A 25,361-nucleotide genomic window follows, 5' to 3' on the forward strand; every position below is an offset into this window, starting at 1 on the left:
ATCTTGTCCTTTAAAGTCCATAGTTTTGAATTTTTCTGTTGAGTGGTTAGCGTATCCGGCCAAAAGTTTGCGGGTTCGAATCCTGCCGTGGGCATGGATGTTCGTGATTGTCTGTGAAAATATTAGTGGTGGTGGTCGGCGGTAGATGGCGTTGGTGTAGATGAAGGTAGGTAGTTGCGATTAGTGGAGACAGAGTTGTAGAGCAGGTGCCCTCCCTCGATGAGGCTTTGGACTCCCTGGAAGTGTTATGTAATAATAATAATAATAATTATTATTATTATTATCATACCATAATCTTTGGATATCTCATTTAGATTTAAAATAGCTTTCTATAAGTTATCTTCAGAATTTGTAATTATTATTTGGTCATCGGCAAAAAGGAGAGTGGTTGAGTTCACAGTAGGTGAAGGTTTAATACCTGATGACAATTTTTATTCCATTTTATTATTATTTAATTTAGGTAAATATTACAAAGAGTTGCTGAGAGGGGACATCCCTGTTGGACTCCTTGGCTTATCTCTCTCGTATATGATAGTTCATGATTTAATCTTATTTGTATTTGATTATTTTCATATATATATATATATATATATATATATATATATATATATACTTCTGATAGCTTTTAGGATATTATTTGGTTTTTGTATTTCTTTTAATATATTAAATAAATGCTTCTTTTAACTTTGTCAAATGCTTTTTAAAAGTCAATAAATGTAATATGTGTTTCTAAATTGTATTATCTTCTTTTCTCTATGATTAATTTTAGGCAAAATGCCGGCCGGGTCTATACCTGATCGTCCTTTTCTAAATCCATTCTGTACTTCTAAAATAAAGTTTTCAGAATATTTTATTAGTTTGCTATGTAAGATTCTGCTATATATTTTGTAACAGGAATTTAGTATACTTATACCTCTATAGTTTTTAGGGTCATCTCTACTATCTTTTTATAGATAGGAATCATAATTGCTTTTTTCCCATTCTATTGCGGGGTTACCAGTTGAATAGATTCTATTTAAAAATAATGTCTTTCTTTGAATCTTGTTCTTGCATCCAGGTGATTTTCTGTTTCTTGTTTCTTCCAGGCTGATTTCTAATTCTTCTTTAGTTATTTCCTTTTCATTTTCATTAAATGTTTGCTACTTAGCTTTTTTAAAAGATTTATCTGTCCACAATTCTGTATAGAAATTTAGAAATTCTTCTAATTTCAATTCGGTGTTTAATTTTATGGTTTCTTTAGTATCCGTATTTAAGCGTTTCAAAATCTTATATACATTGGATCTTATTTTATATAAATCATGTTCTAAATTAGAAACAAATGATTCTTTATGTCTTTTTCTGACTTCTCTTTTAGCTATGGCTCTTATTCTTTTATATTCTATTTCATCTTCTAATCTTTTACTGCTTAACCATTTATGATAGGCTTCTTTTTCATTTGGATTATTTCTTTGATTGTATCATCCCAAATCTTCAGTTTTTCCTTTTATTGAATGTTTGTGTCTTTCCTAAGCTCTTTCATTTGCTGCCGCATTTAGTATCGTTTTTATATTAAGCCATTCTATTTCTATTTCTTCATTTTGTTTTATTTTATTTAAATATTGGTTAATTCTTTGTTCATATAGCCATTGTATATTTGTGTCATTTAATAATCTAGTTTTATAAACAAATGTTTTAAATTTTCTTTTTGTTCTTGTTATTTGTAGCCATTTAGGCAGTAATCTTAATTTTATTTTAACGAGGAAGTGGTCACTACTTATTTCATATCCTCTGTGAACTCTAACATCTAAAGAAAACATTGATGCCTTTTCATTTAAAATAAAATAATCTAATATTGATTTCCATCCTCATAAAAGATAGTATATATTTATATATTTAGTGCACGATTTGTTTCTTTATGGGTGTCCAAACATCCAGACGTTAGTCTGCACAGAAATATTTTCTAGGCCAAAACGGGGCGAGTATTCTTCCGTATCTTTCTTATTCTCCAGATGTGGTACCCCCTCAGGCTTTCTGCTTTCTTTTTTAAAAAAAATTAAGATAAATGCCACTAAAGGGAAGATAACATTATTTTATAACAGCTTTATGATTTTCATTAAAATTGCAAAGCATGCTAACCGAATTCAAGTGAGACCTTAATAATAACACGAACATAAACACTGGGCTCATTCTAGTTACCACAACTCTCAAGTTAGAAGCTGCTAAAAGGATAATGTGGAGCAGCAAAAAAATCAGAGATAAAAAATCAATCATTTTATAGTCTTAAAACAGTCATGGAGAAATAAAATATTCAATGAAGAAACTTATCACACTTCGTTTCTAGTACATCGCATCCTTTTTATGGTTATTGAAAATATTGAATAGCATTATTTGAAATGAGCAGGACTAAACGAAACAAATAAATGAAGTAATGCATACTCAAACAATTTTTATGGTTCTGAAGTATAATTTTGGACACTGAAATGGCACTCTGGATTCTGTAAAATATATTTTATAGCTTTGTGATTACGCACAGCGCACACTTCCAACAATGATGAATGTAGCATTGTCTTTACATTGCCATTGCACTGTTTGTTTTTCTTTGGTGTAATTTCGTTTGATCATTTCACCTTCTCGATAAATTTCTTTATATTAACATTTTTTATCAAACTTTAAATATTTTACTCCTTATATGCGCTCTACAGACGTTTAATAGTCAACTGATTTTCATTCCGTATTTGTTTTCCATATTGGAATCGTCGGATTATAATAAATTTATATGAAATGCACGCAGCGTATATGAAAACATTGTTCCATCTCAACTGGAAACTGAACGACGTTCGATATATCCTTCGTTTTTCATGTTGATTTTTCGTCGTAAATAAATTACTAAATCTCAGTAAAAATGCCATAAAATACATCACTCGTTTTTAGAAAAAATAAAATACTGCATCAGGCAAAATCCAACTGATAATTTATGAAACTTTCTTATAAAATAATAATAATAATTTTCAATTCATAGATCCGAATGGCATCTAAGATATTTCTTTAACTTATCTTAGGATTTTCTTAAGATTATCTAAGAGATTTCTGAATAGATTTTAGAACTTTTTTTTTGAAACACGAATAAATATCTTAATATTTATATTTATTAATATACTTTGTATTCATCATATAACAAAATCATTAACATTCTAAAGTTGGCGATGCATGAAGTTTTCGGCATTATTGTAAGATGACGATGAACCGTGGAGCTGACTGGTGCTGCCATCTAGGAGCTTGATAAGTACTTTGATTGCTTTCAGAACTCTTCATGTATGAGAGATTTGGCAAAAAAAAAAAAAAAAGTAAGTATTATTTTCATATTTTATGGAATGTACTATTTTATTGTAAGGATATCTAAAATTACGCTATCTTTTTTTCCCTTAATATTACAAGAAATTAACTTTAAAAATCCGTGTTAACCTTTAGATTAAATGCCTTGAACGGTTCCAAATGTAGGGACAGCAAATAACTTTCTAATAAATTCTGTTCATTCCAAAGTAATCACGAATTACAATTTCTTGTTGAATAACTTTGAATAATTTTGTAGTAACGGTATCAATCGACACGTGTTGAAATATCAATAGAATAGATAGGATGTGGATTCCACACATTTGAACTGTTGGTTATTGATTTTATATAATTTCTTATTTAACATCATTTTATGAAATTATTTTCAGAGATACTTTTCTAAGTTCGCAGAACCAAAGAAGAAAATGTCTCTGGAATCTCACTCATTAATAACTTTTTCTTGGAAGATTTTACAAACATAAGTTTTCATTTTATAGAGAACGGGAAAATTATGCCCATTTTTTATTACAAAATCGTTATTGTGAAACAAGCAAGTGAACATAAATGTCATGTAATGGTCTCACTGAGAAGGTCTAATTGCGTTGCCGTAACACGAATAGCGACATACATTAGGTTGAAATAACTAGAGATATTCTGTTATGAGAGACTTGGAAAAATGTCAAGTATTTTTAAGTAAAGGTAAGCATCTTATTCTAAGAATGAGACATGCATATATATTTCTCTCATTACAGGCAGCTTATTATATTACATAAGGCAAATAGATATACTTCTAGATGGACGGTACATCGGTATAATATCAATGGACGTAAGGAAAAAGTATGGGCTACTTCAAAAGAGATGTCACATCGGTGGCCTTACCATTCGTGACACTTTTAAAAAATTACAACACACACACAAAATCAAAGTAGGCAATATTTTCAGCCAACGGAAATGTAACGATGCTACCTCACCAAAGAATACCACACGAAGAAGACCTTGTATAACTTACCCAAGAAGATACCAGAGGGTAGCATGAACATCTTGACAGTCCGTTGTAGAAACGAACAAAGAGGAAGCAGTTCAAGTAATCTATTACATTGTCTCTGTTTCCACCGAAGAGCAGTTGCACGTAAATTAAATATTAATCATGATAAATACATAGAACTCTACTGTTTCTCATGGCATGGATTCGAACTTTTGGTTGTAAGGTGGAAGCAAAAGGTTGTTGTTCCAACCTTTTGTTGTTTCAACAAAAGGTTGAACGCTACAAAGGCCTAACAATTCTGAATAAATGAAATGCTCCGTATATCGTGACAGTTTTGTGAAACAGACTCGTCTGTTTTCAGCACGATCATGCACCACGTTATGTTGCAAGCAGCACTGACGCATGTTTTGAAGATAATGTGATAAAAAAACTTGATTGGACTGTACAGATTTTCGATGTTGATTCGCTTCCCCCCCAAGTACATATATGCATACCTTTCAGGCTATAGTCGTGAAAGGAGGGTTAGCTGGTCTCATACGGAGGTAGGGGGGGGTTTTCACCCGGAAACTCGGGTTTTTCGTCCCTAGAACAGGCAAACCTGCCCCGTGAACACAGGCATTGACAGACATGGGGCACACCAGGGGGCATAGAACCAAGCACTTTATCCTCGGGACGGTCGCGGTTGTGAAGTCCCCAGCTAAAGAGCCTTAATGGCTCGTGAAAAGCTTATGACAAGACAAGGCTATAATCGTGAAATCATGTTATCCAATGCTGTAGTTTTCTGCCTTATATTTCCGCCAAACGTTTGCATGGGCAATTTAGGAATAAAAGAGAGTTACAAATTAGAGAAAATGATAGTAAGGAAAGTTAATTTATCTGCATAATAGATGAAAAATTGCAACTTGGCATTCATAAGACGAGAGGTTTATGACACAGAAAATAAATACAAAGCGCTATAAATGAAATAAACTACACTGGGATGAAGCAGTTCGTCGCGATTACTATTGTGAGATATACTCCGGATCCCAGTTCATTTATATTCCATCGAATACGATGCGATGCAGTACGCATTGTTCGATATCTGCCATTTTTGCTCACTGAGTAAAAATGGTGTAGATTGTGAATTCCGTCAATACCACTCTAATATATTGTCTAATACATCTCCCACCTAAGTTTTCATTATCAGACTGATAATGAAAATGAATACGACAAGGTCGTCTTAATTTATCATTTGATTTTAATTTGAAAATAAACATTTCTTCCTCCTGTCTTAGTAGATCGATTGAAATGCAATTTAAGTTTTTTGTTGTATAAAATTTTTTAATTAAAATTAAATTAGTAAACACACAATACATGTCAGCCGTCAACTGAGTGCTCGATCATTTACGAGATAATTTAGAAACAGAGACAGCTAGTAAGATTCAGGTATTTACATGCCTATAAAAACAAAACTTACTGAACTGCAGTTAGTTGCAGCAACGTGTATGTATTAGATTTGGTTAACCCAACTGCAATTACTGCCGAATCAGCTAAGACTTTGAGACCAGTGTATTAAATCTGCTAAGTTTTATGTGTGTTCTTCTGGCCGATTTTCCATTTTGTTTTTTATTTTTAGAAAACTCCGAGTTTCCAGCAGAAAGCATTGGAATCTCTGTTGTAATAACTGAGAATTTACGTTTATGTTTAACATATAAAAGTACAATATTTTAGAACTCCACTGCTAAAACAAACAATGAAACTCGTCATTGCAACTGCATTGTGGTTGTTGTGAATATTTAGGAAAGGAGTATTTTTAACTTTATCATGATAAGCTTCTTCGTTCTTTATTCAGCTTTATGTTGATGCAAAGTTAACACAGAAAGATTCGCTGTTATGTTTGTCAGAGGGTGTCGGCTGAAAGCACTCAGTTTATAGCTTTTGTTTTCTTGTTGACATTAAATTCAAACTTCAAGGGATCCTCCTTCCAGTAGCCGAGGTCAATGTCTGGTAGGTCTTTACACTTCACTCTGGGATTGCTGAAAATAGAGAATAAGATGTTATGTAAGTGGAGCAAGTACTACGCCCAAAATATAACACTTATGTGAGTTCTACTTTAAGAAGTTGGAGTACTTGACACAAATTACTTTGGATCACTCTATTTCGCACATTGCAATGTAGATATGGAGATATATGAGCCGATTAATTTATTTACTAATCAACAATTATTGATGGCATAGCTTCAGTTGGTAATTATCATCAATCTTTCCTGTCTAGAATGCGGAGAATTGTTGAATGGTTTGCGCACAGAGATCTATTGTACAAAGTAGCAAATACAAAAACCTACTTTTCTACACCTGAGTATGAAAGACGACAGGAAAAAATACACACTAATAGTTAACTTCTTTCTATTTAGATTGTGAAATAATATTGCTTTAAATAGTTTTTTTTTCAGAATCAGTTCAATAAAATTTCGTTTACTGATATTGAGAGTTCTTCGTACTTGTGATATTTATAAATTTATGATAAAAATATGAAGACAAATAAATATATTTATGAAGAAAATATAAATACATGTTAGCCTGGATGGCCGAATGGGTAACGTATCTCTTCACCAACAAACAGTTCGCGGGTTCGAATCCCACTGTGGGCATGGATGTTTGTGATTACCCTTAGCTGAGAGAGATGAATTTCATCGCTCAGTGAGACCAACGACCTGCTTATTGAAGTGGCTTGCAAAAAGTTCCATGTTTGCTTTCTAGAGTAGGGTTTCCGGACTGGGTAAAAATAAATAAAAATACAAAACTAGTTATAAAGTTAATAAAAAAAAAATAGAACAACAAACCGTAACCCACTCGAGGTATTGATGTGCTATAACATTGGAACGTTTATTGAGTAGGAATCACATAAAAACTTAAAATGTTTTTAAAAAACAACTTCGCAGCAATTATGATCTGGGTTTGTTCATTATTAAGTAAAATAATGATTAAAAACTGAACACATAGCTGTGGTTGCCATCTAGTGGTGAGATTAATATGACCGACATGGGCTTTTTTATTCATTCGTATGCATTATCTATGATAATTCAATATTCTTCTCCTTACTATAGGTTAGATGTATGATGAAAACCCGAAAGTTTCAGAAGTCTTGATCAACGTCAATAGCGCAGTGCATTCCGATAAACCGACAAGAATAATTAGATATATATATTCTCCAGCAGTAGTAGCATCCTTGAAACATACGGTGAATATTTCCTAAAGACTAATGTAAAAACTGCACGGCGAAACCTTGCGATGACAGGCAGCTTCACTGAAAGCTTTACACTGGACATTTCGTAATTTAATTTGGCTCACTTCAAAGCATTCTTCCGAAATATCTAATATTAGCCATCTTCATGACCCCACGAACTAGCCCTCTTTAGTTTTTCTTATTTTTTCACCATCATCCTGTTAAGTAGTAGATCTGTGTCTGTTACGGTTTCAAGCCAACTGTTAGTTGGTCTTTCTAGCAATCCTCTAAGGATGTATGAAAGAATCTGCGAGGTATCCTGCTCCTGTCCGTTCTCTTTACATATTGTAATCATATAATCATATCATTTTTGTCTATATTGATAGATATATTGTATTATGCAGATATCATATTTAGCTTATTCATTATGTCGTTATATTTTTTATCCTGACCAATAAAGTATATCCTGCAGTTCTTATGAATTTCATTTCCATTGGCTTGGTCTTGCTAATGTCTCGTATGCATTATTTCTGGTATGCTTCCGTACTTTTGTTTAATTTAACCCTTTCTTAATTAAGAACACTTTCAAAGTGCTCTGTTATACTTTTGAATTTTATTAGTAATGTCACTTTTTTCTTTGTAAGTCAGACTATAACTGAGTTAACACAGTTTCCTTGCTCAAGAATTGCATTTCCAATATATATTTTACTTTGAACGATTCCTTTATTTTAAAATCATAATAATCATAATTTTGGTTTCGAGATTTCGTATTTTCATATTAATTTTTACAGTAATGAGGTTTAGGTGATGTACAGAATATTGAAATTTATTTTCAATATTCTGTACATCATATATATATATATCCATGTACGGAGGTTTTAGCATTCAGGAATCCATTTTGTTCCTCACCTGTCTTCTCAGTAGTTTTGTTCTCATAAATTTTGCAGTATTGTAACCAAATATTAAATGATAGGAAACTTTGCATTTGCTTTTTAATAGATTGCGACAACTGTAGTTTTCTATCAATACTCGAGTGTGTGTCTTTCCCACCACATATTCTATTCAGGAGATCTGTAAGCGTTAAAGAGTTTCTCTTATATTATTTTTGAACGGTTCCTTGTTCATTTTCCAGGTTCCAATATTCTGATAATCCTAGTAATCAATAAGTTTACAACTTGAAGGAGAAAATATATTTTCAGTTTTTGTTAGACACGTGGAAAATAAGAGAGTGAAATTATACAAATTAAGTGGATATTGATCAGAACAAGAGTTTCGTGCCGAATATAGAAACTATAAAAGTTTCGGCGGATCCAAGCGTAAGCAACCTTTCAGGACAGGGGCAACTCGTGGTTAAAGATGGAGTAAGTTCTGATCAGTTTCCTTAGTATTCTCCATAATGCAAAGCACATCTCCTTGCGGACATGTATAATGCTATGCAGTATGGGAAGGAATCCCTACCAAGACCGGTTTCGACCTTTGTTGAGGTCTCGCCAGTGGGAACCAGACCTAGATGTCTGGGTGGTGACCCCTTCCCATAATGCATAGCATCATACATGTCCGCAAGGAGATGTGCTTTGCATTATGGAGAATACTAAGGAAACTGATCAGAACTTACTCCACCTTTTCGCTATTAAATTTTCGACAAGGAAAATAAACATTTCTTTGGTCTCTAAAATAGTGTACAAAATTTTCATTACGTGAGGCAGAAAAGAGTTTAAGATCAGATTGTTTAATTATTCTTGTATTATTATTCTCATTCAGTTAATACTTTAAGGACATTTGGATAAACAACAGATTACATTATGAATAGAAGCTTGAAAAAAATTTAATAGTTAATTACAAGTGTTCACAGTTCAGGTTTTGTGTTCTACAGTAAAAAAAAATGAATTGTATTCTTTAGAACACAAGGAAGGAAGGAAAAACACCTGTCATGAGTCCTAAAGGGAATTCGAACTGAGATCATTGTTAACTGAATTCCAAATGTCGGATGGTCCTCGTCACTGCGCTATGATTACATCTGATAGTGCGACGCGGCAACCTCTTATGTTTGGGTGGTACGTTTTCTTCTATTTTCATACTATTATAAAAGCTTCTAGAGGAATTGCGTTGCTTATGATGTTTTTGGCATCGGTATATGAACTTTTTGTTTGGACCTAAGACTTGCATTACATTTAGAAGTGCCGTTTTCTGCCATTTCTTTGATATATATATATATTAATTTCATCCACGAAAGGCTATAAACCTAAAACTTCGGAGCATTAATACAGCTGGTGGTGTCTTGAAATGATTAGATAATTTCTAAACCCTGCTTTAGACATATCAAACATGGAAGGTTTGCAAGCTATTTGGTCTGCAATAAGCGGGTGATTGTCTCACACTGAATAATGAAAATCATTTACCATCTAAATACATCCATGAAACATCCATGTGGGATTTGAACACATACCACGACCTATTCGATGGAGAGCTGTAGAATTATACATTTGGCTATCCAAGCCGGAAACAGTTTAATCGTTAAACGACAAGCTCAAGGACAAAATATGCTCACCTAACAGGATGTGGTAAACGAAAACTCCACATTTGTATTGTAGGTAGTTGATCGGCATTTTCACAGATTATTTTGCTGAGCGTCACTTTCCTAATTTCTTGAAGCTGCTCTGTAAAAATCAGACGTATTAAGTAGTTACTAAATAGAAATTATTTTTATATTTTATTTTTCCCAGTAGTTCTGAGAACTTGACTAGATCAATAATTAGTAAATATATGTAAAAAAGTTTATAAGAAATATTTTAGCAGAAGTTGAAAATCTTGGTCAGTAGATTCTGAAACGTAATATACTACATGATTGGAATTTTAGATATTAACTGGAGTCATAGGATGTATTTATTTTTGAGTCCTATTGAAGATCAAGAAATTGAAATTAGCTAGTCCTACCTGCAGTAAAAGATGAAGGAAATCCAGGAGTTTCGTACCAGAAGCGATCTCCATGTCTTAAATTCTTGAACTGCCTCGCTATGATGCATGAGAATGTTGGACCCAGAAGAGAACCATTCATTTGGCGTTCCGATATTCCAGCAGTCCAGAGATCAATATCATCAGGATATCTGAAATAACACGTAGTATTCAGTGTACATTTGATTTTACCACACACACACACACACACACACACACACACACACACACACACATACACACACACACACACACTTATATCTCTTACTCGAATTCTATTAACTTTTATGTATTTTATGTATTCTTATGTATCGTGGGTGGACTGAGGGTGAGATAATTTGAAGACCAAATATGGGAATGAATTGCACCCACCCTGCTCAGGAAACCACATTTGGTTTGTGTGTGGTTAGGAAACCAAGCTCAGAAATCTGCAGCACAGGTAAAAGCATAAGTTTGGATGCACCCCACCATTCTCAGGAAACCAAGAGTGGTTTGCTGAGCAGGATGCAGTCCAAACTTATTTCAAGCCACGAGGCCCGAAGTTAGTAGGATAGTGCTCTGGCTTCGCAACGTTCGATGAAGTCCATCTACCATTGAACAATATATTTTTCATGTCCCCCCCATGAAAGGCTGTAAATATATAGTACATTAGTATCATAGGTGGCCTAAGGGTTTTTTAAATTATTGTTTTTTTTTTGTTAATTTTTTACATAATCCGAAACTTTGCTCTAGAAACCAAACATAGAAATTTTAGGCTATTACTTTTCAGCACCACAGTAATTAGCACAAGCAGTTCCCCCCCCCCCGGTTTAGTCATAAAAAGAAATTATTTCTTTCTTAAGCAATGACATGTTTGCCTATTTATTTATACTTAGTTATTTATTTCAAAATATTTTTGCCCAAACAGAGAATGGAATAATGATGAGTTCAAATTGTCCGTTTTTAAATTTGCAGAACCAAAGAATCATTCTTTATTTTCTCATAATAACAAGACAAAAGATACAAATAGAGCAATGAAACAAACGCAGAATAATAACCAAATGTTTTAAATAACATACGATGTCTAGCATTCACTGTAAACAATCAAAACTAACACAGTACATCTAAGAATTTCCCGCTATTGAGAGCAAAAACTTTTACCTGTACAACTGGGAATATTTAGAAGACGTTCCATTGATTAGCCACGGCTCTAGCTCCTCAAACTTTTGTACACGAGGGAGGCCACACCACTCTCGGTAATGGTTGTAACCAGGTAGTCCATGATCACGTCCTCTCTGGAGATTCAATGCAGCCAAATCCATTCCATAAGGAAGATCAGGCTCTTGGAACAGACGGTTGGTTAGCTGAGAAAGGATACAGTTCTTAATTTCTTATGCTAAACAGATACTGCAATCATCAGGGATAATTGTAATGCATTACTTACCTCAGTGGTCACAAAAGGATCGTACTTTTGTGCCGGGGTGTTTATTAAGCCACCTGCCAGCTCGTCTAGAATCCCAGGTTTGTATAAAATGTATGGTTGTCTCAGAAGATGATGAAGTTCTATAGCATCTGCAATAAACGAACAGCATTTGAAACTAAGGCAGGGAGTTGATCTGTTCATGAAGTATGCAAGCTTTCGTGATAAACGATTGAAAGGATTCCAGTATTTGTTATGCTATTTATCATGGTTTCATTCATCAATAATGTTTTCGTAAATGGAAAGTGATTCTAATAAACGAGTTCAGAAAAAATGTTCGAATATTTTACCTACAAATTCGTGGTGCTTGTTATAGCGACGGATTCTTCCCTGGATGTGAGTGTGTCCAAAGCGAAATGCAGAAGTCTGATGTGCATGCGAGGGTCCCATGTGCACCTCAGGATCATGACCATTCCAGTAACCCTAAGGATGGCAAACAAGATGAGCAGCAAACACAGATAGATATATAAATTTGTCATTAATTTCAGAAATTTCTATGGTTTCCATGGTATATACGGACTTTTTATTACCAATAAATACGTACAATTATTGCATGTATTTATTGGTACCCGTTCCTAGGTTTAGAATTTTGGCATTATAAAACTTTGTGGATTCCGGTCAGACGAATTTAAAAATAAAAACATAAAACATTCTTCTCTTAAACAGTTGAACAAAAACAGCGCTTACAGGGGTTGGACAAAGTAATGGAAACACTAAGATATTTAGGAATATAATTTATTTGTTGTGGCTACATTGAAAAAATTATGGTGGTAGCACCAAATGTTTTACGTCCTTGTTTCGTTTTGTTTACGCGCCGTAGTTCTCATGAAAGTGCATTAGTGATTATAGTGAGTGAGAATTCGTGTTAAAAAAGTTCGGAAAATGGGAGATATGTGCGACTTAGAAAGAGGACAAATAGCTGATGCGCGTTTATCTGGAGCATGAGTGATAAACAACTTCCACGTTATTAGGTGTATCGAGATTGATAGTTTCTAAAGTATGTTGGTATACTCAGATCATGGAAAGACAACATCATCGAAGAGAAACATTTGGCGAAAAACAAAAACAAAAATTGACGGAGAAAGATGATCGGACATTGAGAAGAATTGTTTCGAAAAATCACAGAAATACTACAGCACAGGTGACAGCAGAACTGAATATTTTTCTTTCGGAACCTGTTTCCACAAAAACTGTACGACGTGAACTTCATAAATCCAATATCCACGTTAGAGCTGCAATTGCTTAACCACTAATTACTAAAAAGAATGCTGAGATGCGTAAACGATGGTGTCACGAGCATCAAACCTGAACATTAGAAAACTGGAAACGTGTTATATAGTCAGATGAGTAGCCCTTTACGCTGTTTCCTACATCAGGAAGAGTTTACGTTTGGAGAATATCCCAGGAAGCCTACAATTTGGAATGCATCGATCCAACAGTAAAACATGGGGTCGGTTCTGTGATGGTCTGAGGAGCAATATTTCGGTATTCTGTTAGTCCCATTATTACTCCTCATGGCAGAATTACTGCAAGCGATTATTTGGACATTTTGGGTAATCAAGTTCATTCCATGTGATCCAAACGTTATTTCCAAACAACAACAATGCAACATTCCAAGACGACAGTGCCTCCCTTCATACAGCTTGGACTATACATTCGTGCTTTGGAGAGCATGAAGGTGAGCTTCAGCATCTTCCTTGGAAAGTGCAATCACTAGATTTGAAACACCAGAAACTATTCAAAAACTTATTTGGATCCATTCCAAAAAGAATTCAGGTTGAACTGGTGGTTCAATACCGTGTGTTTCCATTATTTTGTTTAACTCTATATATAATTCTTCCAAAGTTGAGAGAAATGTAGTTTTGAATTCTCATGTTTATAAAAAATATAATTAAGAAATCGATACGTTCGTTGAAGAGGCAGGGGTGTTTCGCATTTAGAAGTTATACTTACCTCTGTAGTCAAAGTGAGATTATAAGTTTTCATGAGCTGCGGTCCCAGAAGCAATGGTAGGAACTCATTGTAGGCGATGTGTTGCACTGATGCAGCCAAAATATGACGAGTCTCGTGATAAATCTTATCATCATTCCAATGTGGATTCAGGTGACCAAGCACTTCCGCCAGGCGATTGTGTTCCCTCACGTATAGCGTGTGCAGAACTGTCAGATGGATCTGCTCATTCACTCTGTCATCACCTGTAAATGAAGTTGAGGTCAATAGTTCGTTAAAGAAAGGAACAAATTTTTGATATTCGAGAAGCATTTTTAACTCTCCGCACTTTAATCTGTCATAGTATCACTAAATTTTAGCTGAAGACTACCTTTAGCAAATGATCATGCCTTTTCTTCATTATTACTTTTCAGCCATACCTGCAAGGAAACAAAATAGATGGCGGGGCCTTCCAATGCAGTCCCTTTCGGTGTTTTCTGAAAGTGGAGGTAAAAGAGGCTTCAATCCATGCTCAGCAAAGACGTCCCACACAAGCATGAGACCTAAAAGAATATTAGCTTATGAGTAATTTCGAATTAGATATACCGTCTTGTACTGATAAAAAAAAATCTGTGGCAATTTGATTGTATAACTATAGTGAATACTTCTGTAGATTTTAAAATATTGCATGACTTTAGCTGGAGTCCTATTAAACCGGGATCATTTATCTTCAACACTGGATTACTGTTAATCATCACCAATGTAATTTTTTCGGTCTCCGACATTTATTATTTTATACACATTACGTTAACAACTGTTACGAAAATTATGATTCGCTGCATTCCTTACTCATCGCCAACAGAGCTGATTTTGCCTATTTCCTACCCTTTACAATGTGGGTTCATCAGCAGTTATTCTTCACTTACCTCGGTCTCGAAGACGTAACTTATTTGCTAATTCTTCGGTTGATCCGTAGATGAAATTGGCATCAAGGACAGAGGTCACAAGATTAAATTGAGCCCGGGGACCTGAAAATAAATTAGGAATTGAAAATACAACTTCGATTAAATTAATAAAATTAATAATTCTTTCCATATTATGGAAAAAATGTTACATATTATTGCTTAATTACAGAATTAAATAATACACGTCATTGACACTATTAGCCTTTCTTCTCCATAACAGAAAAACAATCTGGTCTAATAAATCCTTCATTAATTATTTGTTACGTAAATGATGTGGAACATAAAAGAGTAAATTAGAAAGCGCCCTTATTATTTTTGATAACACTCAAATTCCCAGACAAGATGAGATTTCTCTTCTTGTAATTACCCTGACATCAATCCTCTCGTGTCATAAACACATCACAACCATTGCATCCTCAGCTTCCAAAAAACTTGGATTTCCTTTTTGCTCAAGACGTTACTGCACTTCTAAACAGCTGTTAATCTTATACAAATCACAAACCCGCCCAACTATCGAATACTGCTTTCACATTTGGAGTGAAGCTCCTAAAAGCTCCCTAAAAATGCTTGACTCAATATAGAGAAGAGCAATTAGACTGATAAATGACCCATCTCTCACCAACTCCCTCCCCTCACTTTCACATAGACGTTTAGTCTCTGCTACTGCTGTACTGTGGAACAGTCTTCTCCCTGACGTATTTCTCAAGGAATGCACATACAGGCTTTTAAAAACCAAATATAAGAGAAACAAGTTTTTCCTTTCCCAACCCACTACCCATATACGGTACTAACGTACTGTAGGTTGACCAGCCAACCTCTTATATATGGGCCCAACATAAAAAAAAAAATATTTAAGGGTCACTTGAGAAATAAATTTCTAAAGAATTTGTACTAATGCTGAACGTATCGAACTTCACTGAATTGGAGACCACTTCGAACAGTGTTCTGATGTGATTTTTAATAATTCATTTGAATAAATATTGGAAGGCAACCCAAATTTCACACCTAATATATATGAGATTTCGTAGAAATACTGTGGCATGAAACTCGAGGTTTATTTCATGTAAATCACAGACAATAATGATAAAATGATAAAAACCATAAAATAATTCCTTTATTTTTTCACCAAATATAGAAGGAGCCATTTAATATATCATAATGCAAGAGGATCTAACTGAATTTAAACTGCATGTCTAGTGATATGGATTGACTATACCAGATGGCAGCACAGTGTACATATGCCTTAATGTGGTTATTTGAGAAAGCTTCTTATCAATTTGCATTCATTTCTTAGCAACAATGATAGCTTTGGAAATGACATAGTACAAATATGTTAGCAGCTAGCTGCTATTCTCTACCAATTGAACATCAGAAAATAAATGATATCTAATCAGTAGCACTGATCTCAGATTTATTCTACATCTTAGAACAAAGTTTGCACTAAAATACAACAAATATGTTTCCAAGGTAGATAAAAATTGGTTTCTTAATAATAAAAACCATCCCTTTAAACAATTTTGGAGTACATTTATATAAATGTGCTCCTAAATTGCATTGAATCATTAAATTTAAAATCTTTGAAGTAGTGACCGAATGTTAAGCTTAATTCATTAATCAGATATTTACTACAAATACCACTGGATTAGTTCTGATTCCAAAGGGAGCAAGATAATATTAATCACACTATTAAAAGTCACCCTACTGCGCAGCGTATAAGAGACAGTAATTCCCACACTTAGGTTACACTTCGATTAGTAGGACACTTTAGTTCCTACCGCAACTTGGAAAAAGAAAATTCCTTGTTCAATGGTTTCACTCATGCTTAGAAGATAATCTTAAAGAGCAGAAAACTTATTTATGGTCGTTAAGCATTTTGATTTTCTTTCTTGATATAAGAGTTTCCGAATATTCTCATGAGCATCTACTGAATCTGCTTAGTTTTCAGGGCAATCCAACATCTACGACAAAACCAAGCTAGCCGATCGCAGTAGAGAAGTTGGTATACAACTGATGCCACTAATACACATGACGCTGTTCATAGAGCGACAAGATCACATATGCTTTGAAACTTCAGGATTTTCCGTTTCTAATTTATAATCACTGACCAGAAGGAAGACAGCCTATTGCACACATCGGCTATCAAGCTAGAATTCAACTGTTTGAAAAGTGCGAACTGTCAGTGAATTGTTCAAAGTAATAACTTCCCGTCCCTGCATCACAGGATTCATTGCCCAGTTGGTTAAAGTTTTTTAAACTGTGTTGATTTCTATGTTTTTATTTGATTTCTGGTTTTTTTTTTCTGAACTCACTGAAACAGATGAAACCTATAATGGTGACGTCATCACCTACCTAAAGTACATCCGGGTCTTTGCCCAGCTAAATTCCTTTTGAAATCCATGCAACGTTGTCCATGTCTGGAATAGAAGGGATCATCCACAGGAATGTCGATTGTATCACATAAGCGATGCTGTCTTTCCTTAGGGATCCCGCAGCAGGGAAAGTCGAGATCATCCTCATCTAAGATGTAGAAAATATTTTGGGTTTACCATTATAAAAAGATATTTAACAGAATAAGTCATTAAGTTATAATCTTACAACCAGTGTCTTATAAGGTTTATTGAAGCAAGTGATACGCGTGTGACTCACATCCCATTTTTTGTTTTTTATTTAGACACCGACCAATAATTAAAAATCAACAAAATTCACATCGAGGATTTCGGTTTTGCTTTTATATATTTCTGGAATAAATATAATTTAGATCTTACCTCTGGGTATGGCTTGAAGGGAGATGTCATGATCGAGAAATTGACCCCAAGACGCAAAAAGTACCGTCAAATCGCTGCTTGGAACATCCCGGTCTTTGTGCATTCGGGAAGTGATTAGCCTTGGAGAAGGAAGTGGAACATCTCCATTTACAGACACCCTTGGTAATGAAATGCCTGAATAATACAGAAAAACAATGATCACATAAAAGTTTTACCACGGTAATTGAATACGTGAGAAATGTAATATTTTTGTATCAGGAAAATCGAGCATTTAATCCAGCAGCTAACAACAAGATCACCGAAACACATCCACGCATTTCTCCCAAATATAAAACGAAAACACTATCAATTAATTAAATTACAGATTTAATTAGTGGCGTGAGTTCGGTTGCACTTAATTAAAAGTTTTCAACTAAGGAAATAGTTAGTTATTAATTAGCAAGATACTTTGCGTGGAGCAGCTTAAAAGATGTAAACAACGATCACGCATCCATAATTAGTGCTTTCGGAATTACTATCAGAAAACAAATCTCAAAAAGGAATTTTCAAAAATTACATTTAAGATATTTATGTTTTTGCAATCTATGATAAAAGATTCGTTTCATACGTTCTGCACTTATTATTTGTTTTGCTAAACTAACTATTTATTTAACAAAATGTATTTTCAGTTCTTCAGTATATACCGGTGTACTTGTATAATCGAAATTCTGCTTTATCGCTGCTGCCTGAAGTTTTGGAAAGTTTTTCATTCTTATGCAAACTTTTATATTGAAATTTTTGATAAGCCTAAACACAGAGTGTTTCTTTCAACTTAAAGGACATATAGAAGTCGGAGTAGCACAGAGGGCAGGAAAATACTTGTCATTCATATACTTATAAGACACTTCGCGTGAAACATATAGTCTCGCGAAGTATCCAGTCTTATAAGTCTATTACATCATCCCTTGGCGACACGTGCAAAGTGTGCAAAACTTTGAAATGATTTTGAAACAACATGAGAGAGAGAGAGAGAGAGAGTTGAAGTTGTATTTTACAAATGGAAGGAAACACTTTACCATCGGCGTATGCAGGGGAAAGAAATCTCACGAAAGCAGTTTGGGAAGCTCCCCAGGAAGGATGAATGATGTTGTTGCAATGACCAGTGAAGGTACGATATCTTTCTATGGTACACGGCATTGGCTTGAGATAAGCAGGACAGTATTTCCAAAGGTCAGTCTTGGAGATGTCTATTAAGGGAAGACGATTTACGATTTCTTTGGAGGTCAAGGAAAACCTGAAAGAGAAAAATTGTGAGGTAAGATGTGAGGCATTGCGCACACATACACACACACATAGAGAGAGAGAGAGAGAGAGAGAGAGAGAGATAAAAGTATTCTATAATCATTCTTGGAGAATGTTGACCATACACTTATATCCGGTTGGAAGAGAATGTAACATATCTTCTCGCGTCAGAGGACTAATTTATGTTGCTCCACGTAGTAAACTTTAGTATGCCTTGGCTTATTTGCCAGTTGGCACTGTGTTCATTGTTAAATATGGACTGCAGTCTTCATTGTTAAATGGGGACTGCAGTCTTTCGGTGGAACTTCATAACATGCAGTTCTCAGTGTATCGTGGAAACACTTATGGGATTTCCTGTGGCTGCTTGCATCTTCCAATGCTCGGTTGGTGTCAGTTGGTATTTTTGTCCTGTCTAATTGACTCTCAGACCAAGTGTCACCTTTCTTTCTCGAAGACCATTTAGCAAGATTCCAACTGCAGACTTACTGATGCTTAATTCTGCTGAATGGCAGGTACAGACATTTTCCCGAAATGACATTACATTGCAATCCTCCTCCTCCTTCGAAATGCTGTTATCTGGAATCGAAATGATCTTTAAAAAATCAATAACCTACCTTTTATAGGAGAATTAGCAGCTTTTGATAGGACAGAGTGAAATATTAGAATAAAAATTATTAATGGTTCAAATACGGTAGTCTCCCCTTTTTACGATCTAATTGGTTCTTGGAAGCCGTCGTTAAGCAAGCCATCGTAAATCGAATCTTGAATTTTTATAGGCACCATATGTACGGTTACTTTCTTGGAAATACAGTTTCGAACTATAATAGTTAACATAATATATTACAAAGTTTTTCTTTGTTATTTAGTATGCGTAGAATGAGACAAATGAAATTTGGAGACAAAATCTATCAATTTCATGGCAGATTCGTAAACGCTTAAAATTTCGTGTTTCTCTTCTAATGTTATGGATTTCCATTTCTTTAAGGATTTTATATTCTCAAATAGACTTTTACCGCCTTTTCCGGACATTTATTAGGGCAAAAATATGTACCGTACTGTGAATTATTTTAAATTAAACTGACAATGAATGAAGCGAGAAAAACTACAAACAGTTCGCTTTAACCGCGGGGTGTACACTAATTTCCTGCATCTGTAAACCAACAACGAGTACAGCAACTATTTATTGAAGCAAATTTATATGCAGTATTTTGTTACGTAAAACTTAGTTATTAGATATCGTTCTGATTCAGTTATTAGAACTCATTCATACCACTTAATTTTTTTTTTTATTCTTGGTTGTACACTGCGGCAAAAACTTTTCATTGAAGTATACCTGTTCCGATCGCTTCATCTCTCTCTCTCTCTCTCTCTCTCTCTCTCTGGCTGTAAAGCGTATTATCAACAGCATAAATTTTTATTTTATTTTAATATCTCATTCCTTATAAAACTGAAACGTAAATTTTACCTTTTGGCTAAAATTCGTGTCGTTTCCAAAGTCAGTTCTGCTGTGCAGTCAATGTCTCCAAAAGAAGGCTCTAAAGTGAAGTCCACTCCATGGGGATGTTTATACGCTGCAAAGGAAAATAAAAGGATATATTTTCAACAAGCAGAAACGGGATTTTTCAGAAATTTTCAGTTTCTTTTTCGGGACAATGTTGCGTAATTCCCTTACTGAATTATATTGTTATTATCTGAAGACTTTAGAAGGGCTTCGGAAGGAATATTATTGTCGTCATTAATCTAGTAATAGCTCCGTTAGTTACGTTTTATCTGACTTACTTTACCTAATCTGTACTAGTTATAATATTTGAACTCAAGTTAAAATGTACAAAAGACAAGGAAAAATCCTTAATACTATATTTATTAATTAAATATAGCGAATTTAAACTTGCATATATTAATCACTAACAAAAAGTAACGTATGCATTTTCTCAAAATGAACAAAGACAAAGCACATCTTCTACCCTTCTTATGGATTCTCATCTTCACTAACCTAATTTTTGTTTTGCCATAGAAACGGCATCATTGATGTCTGAGTATCGGATGCAGGTCTGCATTCTGTTTGTGGAATTTCTGCAATTAAAAAACAATAATAAATTAGTTAATATACTGTCATATTTTAATACATATGCAGAGCGACCTCTAGTGGACATCTTGCATATGTAGTATGGTGTTTCTTTAGTGCTCAAATTAAGTCACCAAACATTTGCAGTTGGTGAATGGATTTGAACGGATAGCGGATTAAAAATGGTCAATAATAATAAGCTTAACTTGTTTCTCATTTTTACGGTGCTCAAACATTTTGCTTACTTTTCTTTGTTAAAACAGGTTACTAGGCCAAGTACTTGAAAAACTACACTGTAATTAAAATGCGTTGCATTGGCATGTCTTCGTTATAAGGGAAACCTGTTTCCAGTGTTTTTCAATTATAAGGATATTTAAGTATTGATAATCTAATAACTTTATTTTAAAGAATACAAACCAGCAAAATTTATAAGACGTAAATTGAGAAACAAATTAAAGATATCCGTATTATTATCAACCATTTTTAATTTCAGTTAATTCTGTTTTGTGCACTTTTTTATTTATATGAAAAGGTGAAAATGTCTTTACCTCTCTCTCTCTCTCTCTCTCTCTCTCTCTCTCTCTCTGAATATATATGTTAGACTAGATTAATCTAGTCCATTTATGCAATCTGATCCGGCTGATATCGATTTTTGAGTTGTAAACCATGGATACCAGGCCAAAAGAGGGTAATTACTTGAAGTCAATAAAGCTGTTAAGATAATACACAAGTTGAATTATAAGGATATCTTTACATTTTCTCAGATATCACCTACTCGAAGACATAACTAATAGCCATAATTAACAAAATTGATAGTTTGTAAACTAATAAACAGCTAATCTAGGTTAGACACAATAAACTATAAGAATAAACTTCCGAAAAGTATTGTGCTCTCAAATACTTCAAAAACTAAAAATGCATTACGAAAATATTTAGAAAGCATAGAATTAGTGTAACTGGTATTCCATGTATGCAGAATAATTTTATTAGAATTTTTTTTTGTTTATTCAGTTAAACTACCTTTACTGTGAAAAATTATTATCATTATTATTTTAAGCGAATTACTTTTAATAAATAGATAGTTGTTATGAGATATCGTCTTGCTCTTCAGTCTTCAGTTCGTTTTCTTTTGTCAATACTGCATAAACTTCGTTTTCTTACGTTGGACTTTATCCTAATTCTAATATTATTCAATGCATTTTAGTGCTCAAATGGAAGAAAACACCTGTGTTCAGTAGTTGAAAAGCCCTCATAAAGGATTCAAGAACACAAGCAAATATTCATGGAAGAGGAGAACAAAATAGTAGAGTATACGACAGGTGAAAACTGCTCTTTTAAATTGCATGCTAGGTAACATTCACCCATTAAGAAACTGCGGAATCATGTGTTGAATTAGTGTGAGGACTGCAAGCATCGCTGTATATATATATATATATATATATATATATATATATATATATATATATATATATATATATATATATATATATATATATATATATATATATATATATATATAAGTTCGATTCTAGTTGCGAAATACAAGAAACTTTTCTAGATTTTTCTTCGGTCAGAGGTTAGCTTCCCGAGTTAGGCAATCTCTGGAAAAGAACAAGTATTGTTTCAACTCCCGAAAACTCGGGTTTCAAACCAGTATCTTAAAAAAATCGACCGTAAAACATATTATATTCAGCTTAGGACCACGAAACGGAGGCGCTTGTCTACCGTAATCAGTAGTGGTTGAAGGGCAGCATTCATTTTTTTTTTTTTAATTTTAAAAATATAGTTAGATCTAAAGGAACTACATCTGTTCCCTTTAAGAATAAAATAAGTTAGAGAATTTATTTTATTGTGTTTATTACAACAAAGAAACTGTAGCCATGAGCCACAGATTAAACTCTGTATTTTAAGAAGGATATAATAAATTGATATTATTCACATCTTCATGTTCCACATCAGTTTTTCATCACGAATCATCGGATATAGAAGACAGTAATGTATTAACAACCTTAGCAATAATTCGCTCTTTAAAAAAACAAATATCTCATTTTCCTTAGTATATACACTAAGAAAATCTGTCTCTCACATCAACTGTTACTTTTGAATTAAGTTTTTAGAACGGTGGGAATACTTTTAGATTTATCTCTTGTCATTATGTCGCCTCATCCACTTGTACACCATGCTCTTTATAATATGCGATAACTCCATTACTAATATGTATATCACGGAGCATTTAATCGCGCATAAGAATGAGTGATTTATGAATCTCGCTAAGATTCGCTTTCAGGTCTGATGCGGAACCGCAAATATTTTGCTTCAGGAAACTTTCGTTTTTATCCTCGACAAACTGACATGCTATATCGAGATCACCACCAATACAGACATTAGCAGACCAAGAAATCATGGCCTTATTAATACAAAAATGAAGGTTTTTTTTTCCAACAGACAGAGACTTATTTGTGCATTCTGAATTCTGATTGTTAATTCTTAAGTTGTTGTTCTCCTTCGCAGTTAGGTTTAATTCAACAACCTCGAAATAGTTCTTAATAATTTTACCATATCAATTGCATGGATCAGAAAAGTGTCTGCTGTTGTTACCCTCCTCTGTACTTCAGACAATAAAAGCCACTGTTTGTTTACTACAATGGAATGCATTCGAATCAGAACAAATTCCAAGCATCTTCAATTTGTAAGACGTCTTGAAAAAAAAGACAAAAACAAAAATCAGACTCCATCTTTACTGCACATCGGAGACTCGTGATTTTTACCTTGCCATTCATTTACATTCCGTTTAAATTAGAATTTAAACAGAGTTACACGTAATCACAGTTGAATGTTTAATTAACTATTCGCGTAATTATCCCTTTACCAACATATTCCGCTTAAAGACAGTCCTGCACTTTATACATACGCTAACTCGATAGACACAAGAGATTGTTTCTTTGTTCTCACTTACTATGCAAAATTCTTCAATTATAAATCATAAGTTTAGAAAAAAAATCGATATGTGCATAGTAAAATAAAAATTTGCCATTGTCAATTAAGACTTGAAATTTGCTTCAGAATTTGTGCACGAAAATACTAGCAAAATGTAATATGAAACAAACAAACAAAACATGTAAATAAATAAATACACTTCTAATAGTGAGCAATGGCTTGATGGTAGTAAATAGCACACCATTAAACATTTCGATGGTAGAGCCTACCTGATTTCTGAGGATCGGGTAGGTTATACCCGATCCTCAGGAATCAGGTAATACTTGAAATACTTACTAAATTCCGTATGCAATACGTACATTTGAGTTATGTGAAAGAGTAATCCTTGATACGGAGATGAATGGTGATGAAGTACGAGGGCACATTTCGAGGCAGGAAGTTGATTTTGAAGAGGAGTAGAAGGTGGACGCTTTGTTGTCGCCGAGTTTCGATGCTTTCCGCCATTTGACAGCAGTAAAAGCATTGTCAGTGCTAATAAAGATGAACTAATGAAATAAAAATAATTAAGAAATATGAGGAATGTGGAAGAATCTTAAATAAGTCAATACAAAGATTGAAAGTTTAAAAAATAAATTAATTAAATTAAACTGTTGAAAGAATAGTTGGTTGCAAGAAACTGCTGTTAGATTTAAGTAATTCGCCGATGAGAACTAAATGCAGTTCTGCATTTATTTCAGTTCATCGATCTATTTAATTTTTAATTCTTTTATATTCAAATATATATATATATATATATATATATATATATATATATATATATATATATATATATATATATATATATATATATATATATATATATATATATATATATATATATATATCAGAAAACGTACACAACTGGCTCTAGTCTTCCATAAGAAACTCCGCCCCATCTGGAAATCATCATTAATATCGTTGAAGACAAAATAAAGAGCATACCATGCAACCAGTAGATCTATCTTCTTGTATGGTTCTCAAACCTGGACAATAAGCACCAAAAACAAAACTACAGATCTAATTAACTCCTTTGGAACTACATATCTCAGACTGATTCTTGGATACAGATGAATGGATCGCGTCACTAACTCTGCTGTGCTAAATCTGGCTAAGCAAGAACCACTTGTCAATATAGTAAAAAAACTACAACTCAAATGGCTTGGGCATCAACTCAGACATCCTGAAATCTCGCCCTTTTTGGAATCCCTCATCCTGTACAAACCAGAAGAGGGCAAACGCAGTAGAGGAAGTCCATTCAAACAATTTTGGCAATATATATGTGAAACCATCAGCAGGCTGAACTGCAAAACCCCGTCTGACATCTACCAGTTAGCTCAAGATAGAGAGACTTGGAAGACCATAATTTACCATATTTAATTTTTAAAATGAATCTCTTTTCCATTTTCATATTGCATGATATTGTGAATAAACTATGTATGTATATTCAAACAAATTATTAATGTTTTGCTTG

The 25,361-nt window shown here is 33.8% G+C and overlaps 1 protein-coding gene across 1 annotated transcript; it reads right to left on the reverse strand.

Moving 5' to 3' along the window:
* Positions 1-6,197: 6,197 nt before the first annotated feature.
* LOC150097467 (peroxidase-like) lies at positions 6,198-24,374 on the reverse strand. The gene is made up of 14 exons (XM_090406930.1): positions 24,188-24,374; positions 20,315-20,420; positions 18,624-18,841; positions 17,569-17,742; positions 17,153-17,320; positions 14,765-14,866; positions 14,279-14,401; positions 13,863-14,104; positions 12,200-12,332; positions 11,874-12,001; positions 11,591-11,793; positions 10,433-10,602; positions 10,047-10,155; positions 6,198-6,309 (listed from the first exon to the last, which is right to left on the reverse strand). The coding sequence occupies exons 1-14, from the start codon at positions 24,372-24,374 to the stop codon at positions 6,198-6,200; spliced, it is 2,175 nt and encodes a 724-aa protein (XP_090263056.1).
* Between the last annotated feature and the right edge of the window lie 987 nt (positions 24,375-25,361).

This window comes from Typopeltis vanoorti, chromosome 17, assembly GCF_054136105.1.
Source record: "Typopeltis vanoorti isolate ZY-2024b chromosome 17, IOZ_Tvanoo_1.0, whole genome shotgun sequence".
Lineage (NCBI taxonomy): Eukaryota > Metazoa > Arthropoda > Arachnida > Uropygi > Thelyphonidae > Typopeltis > Typopeltis vanoorti.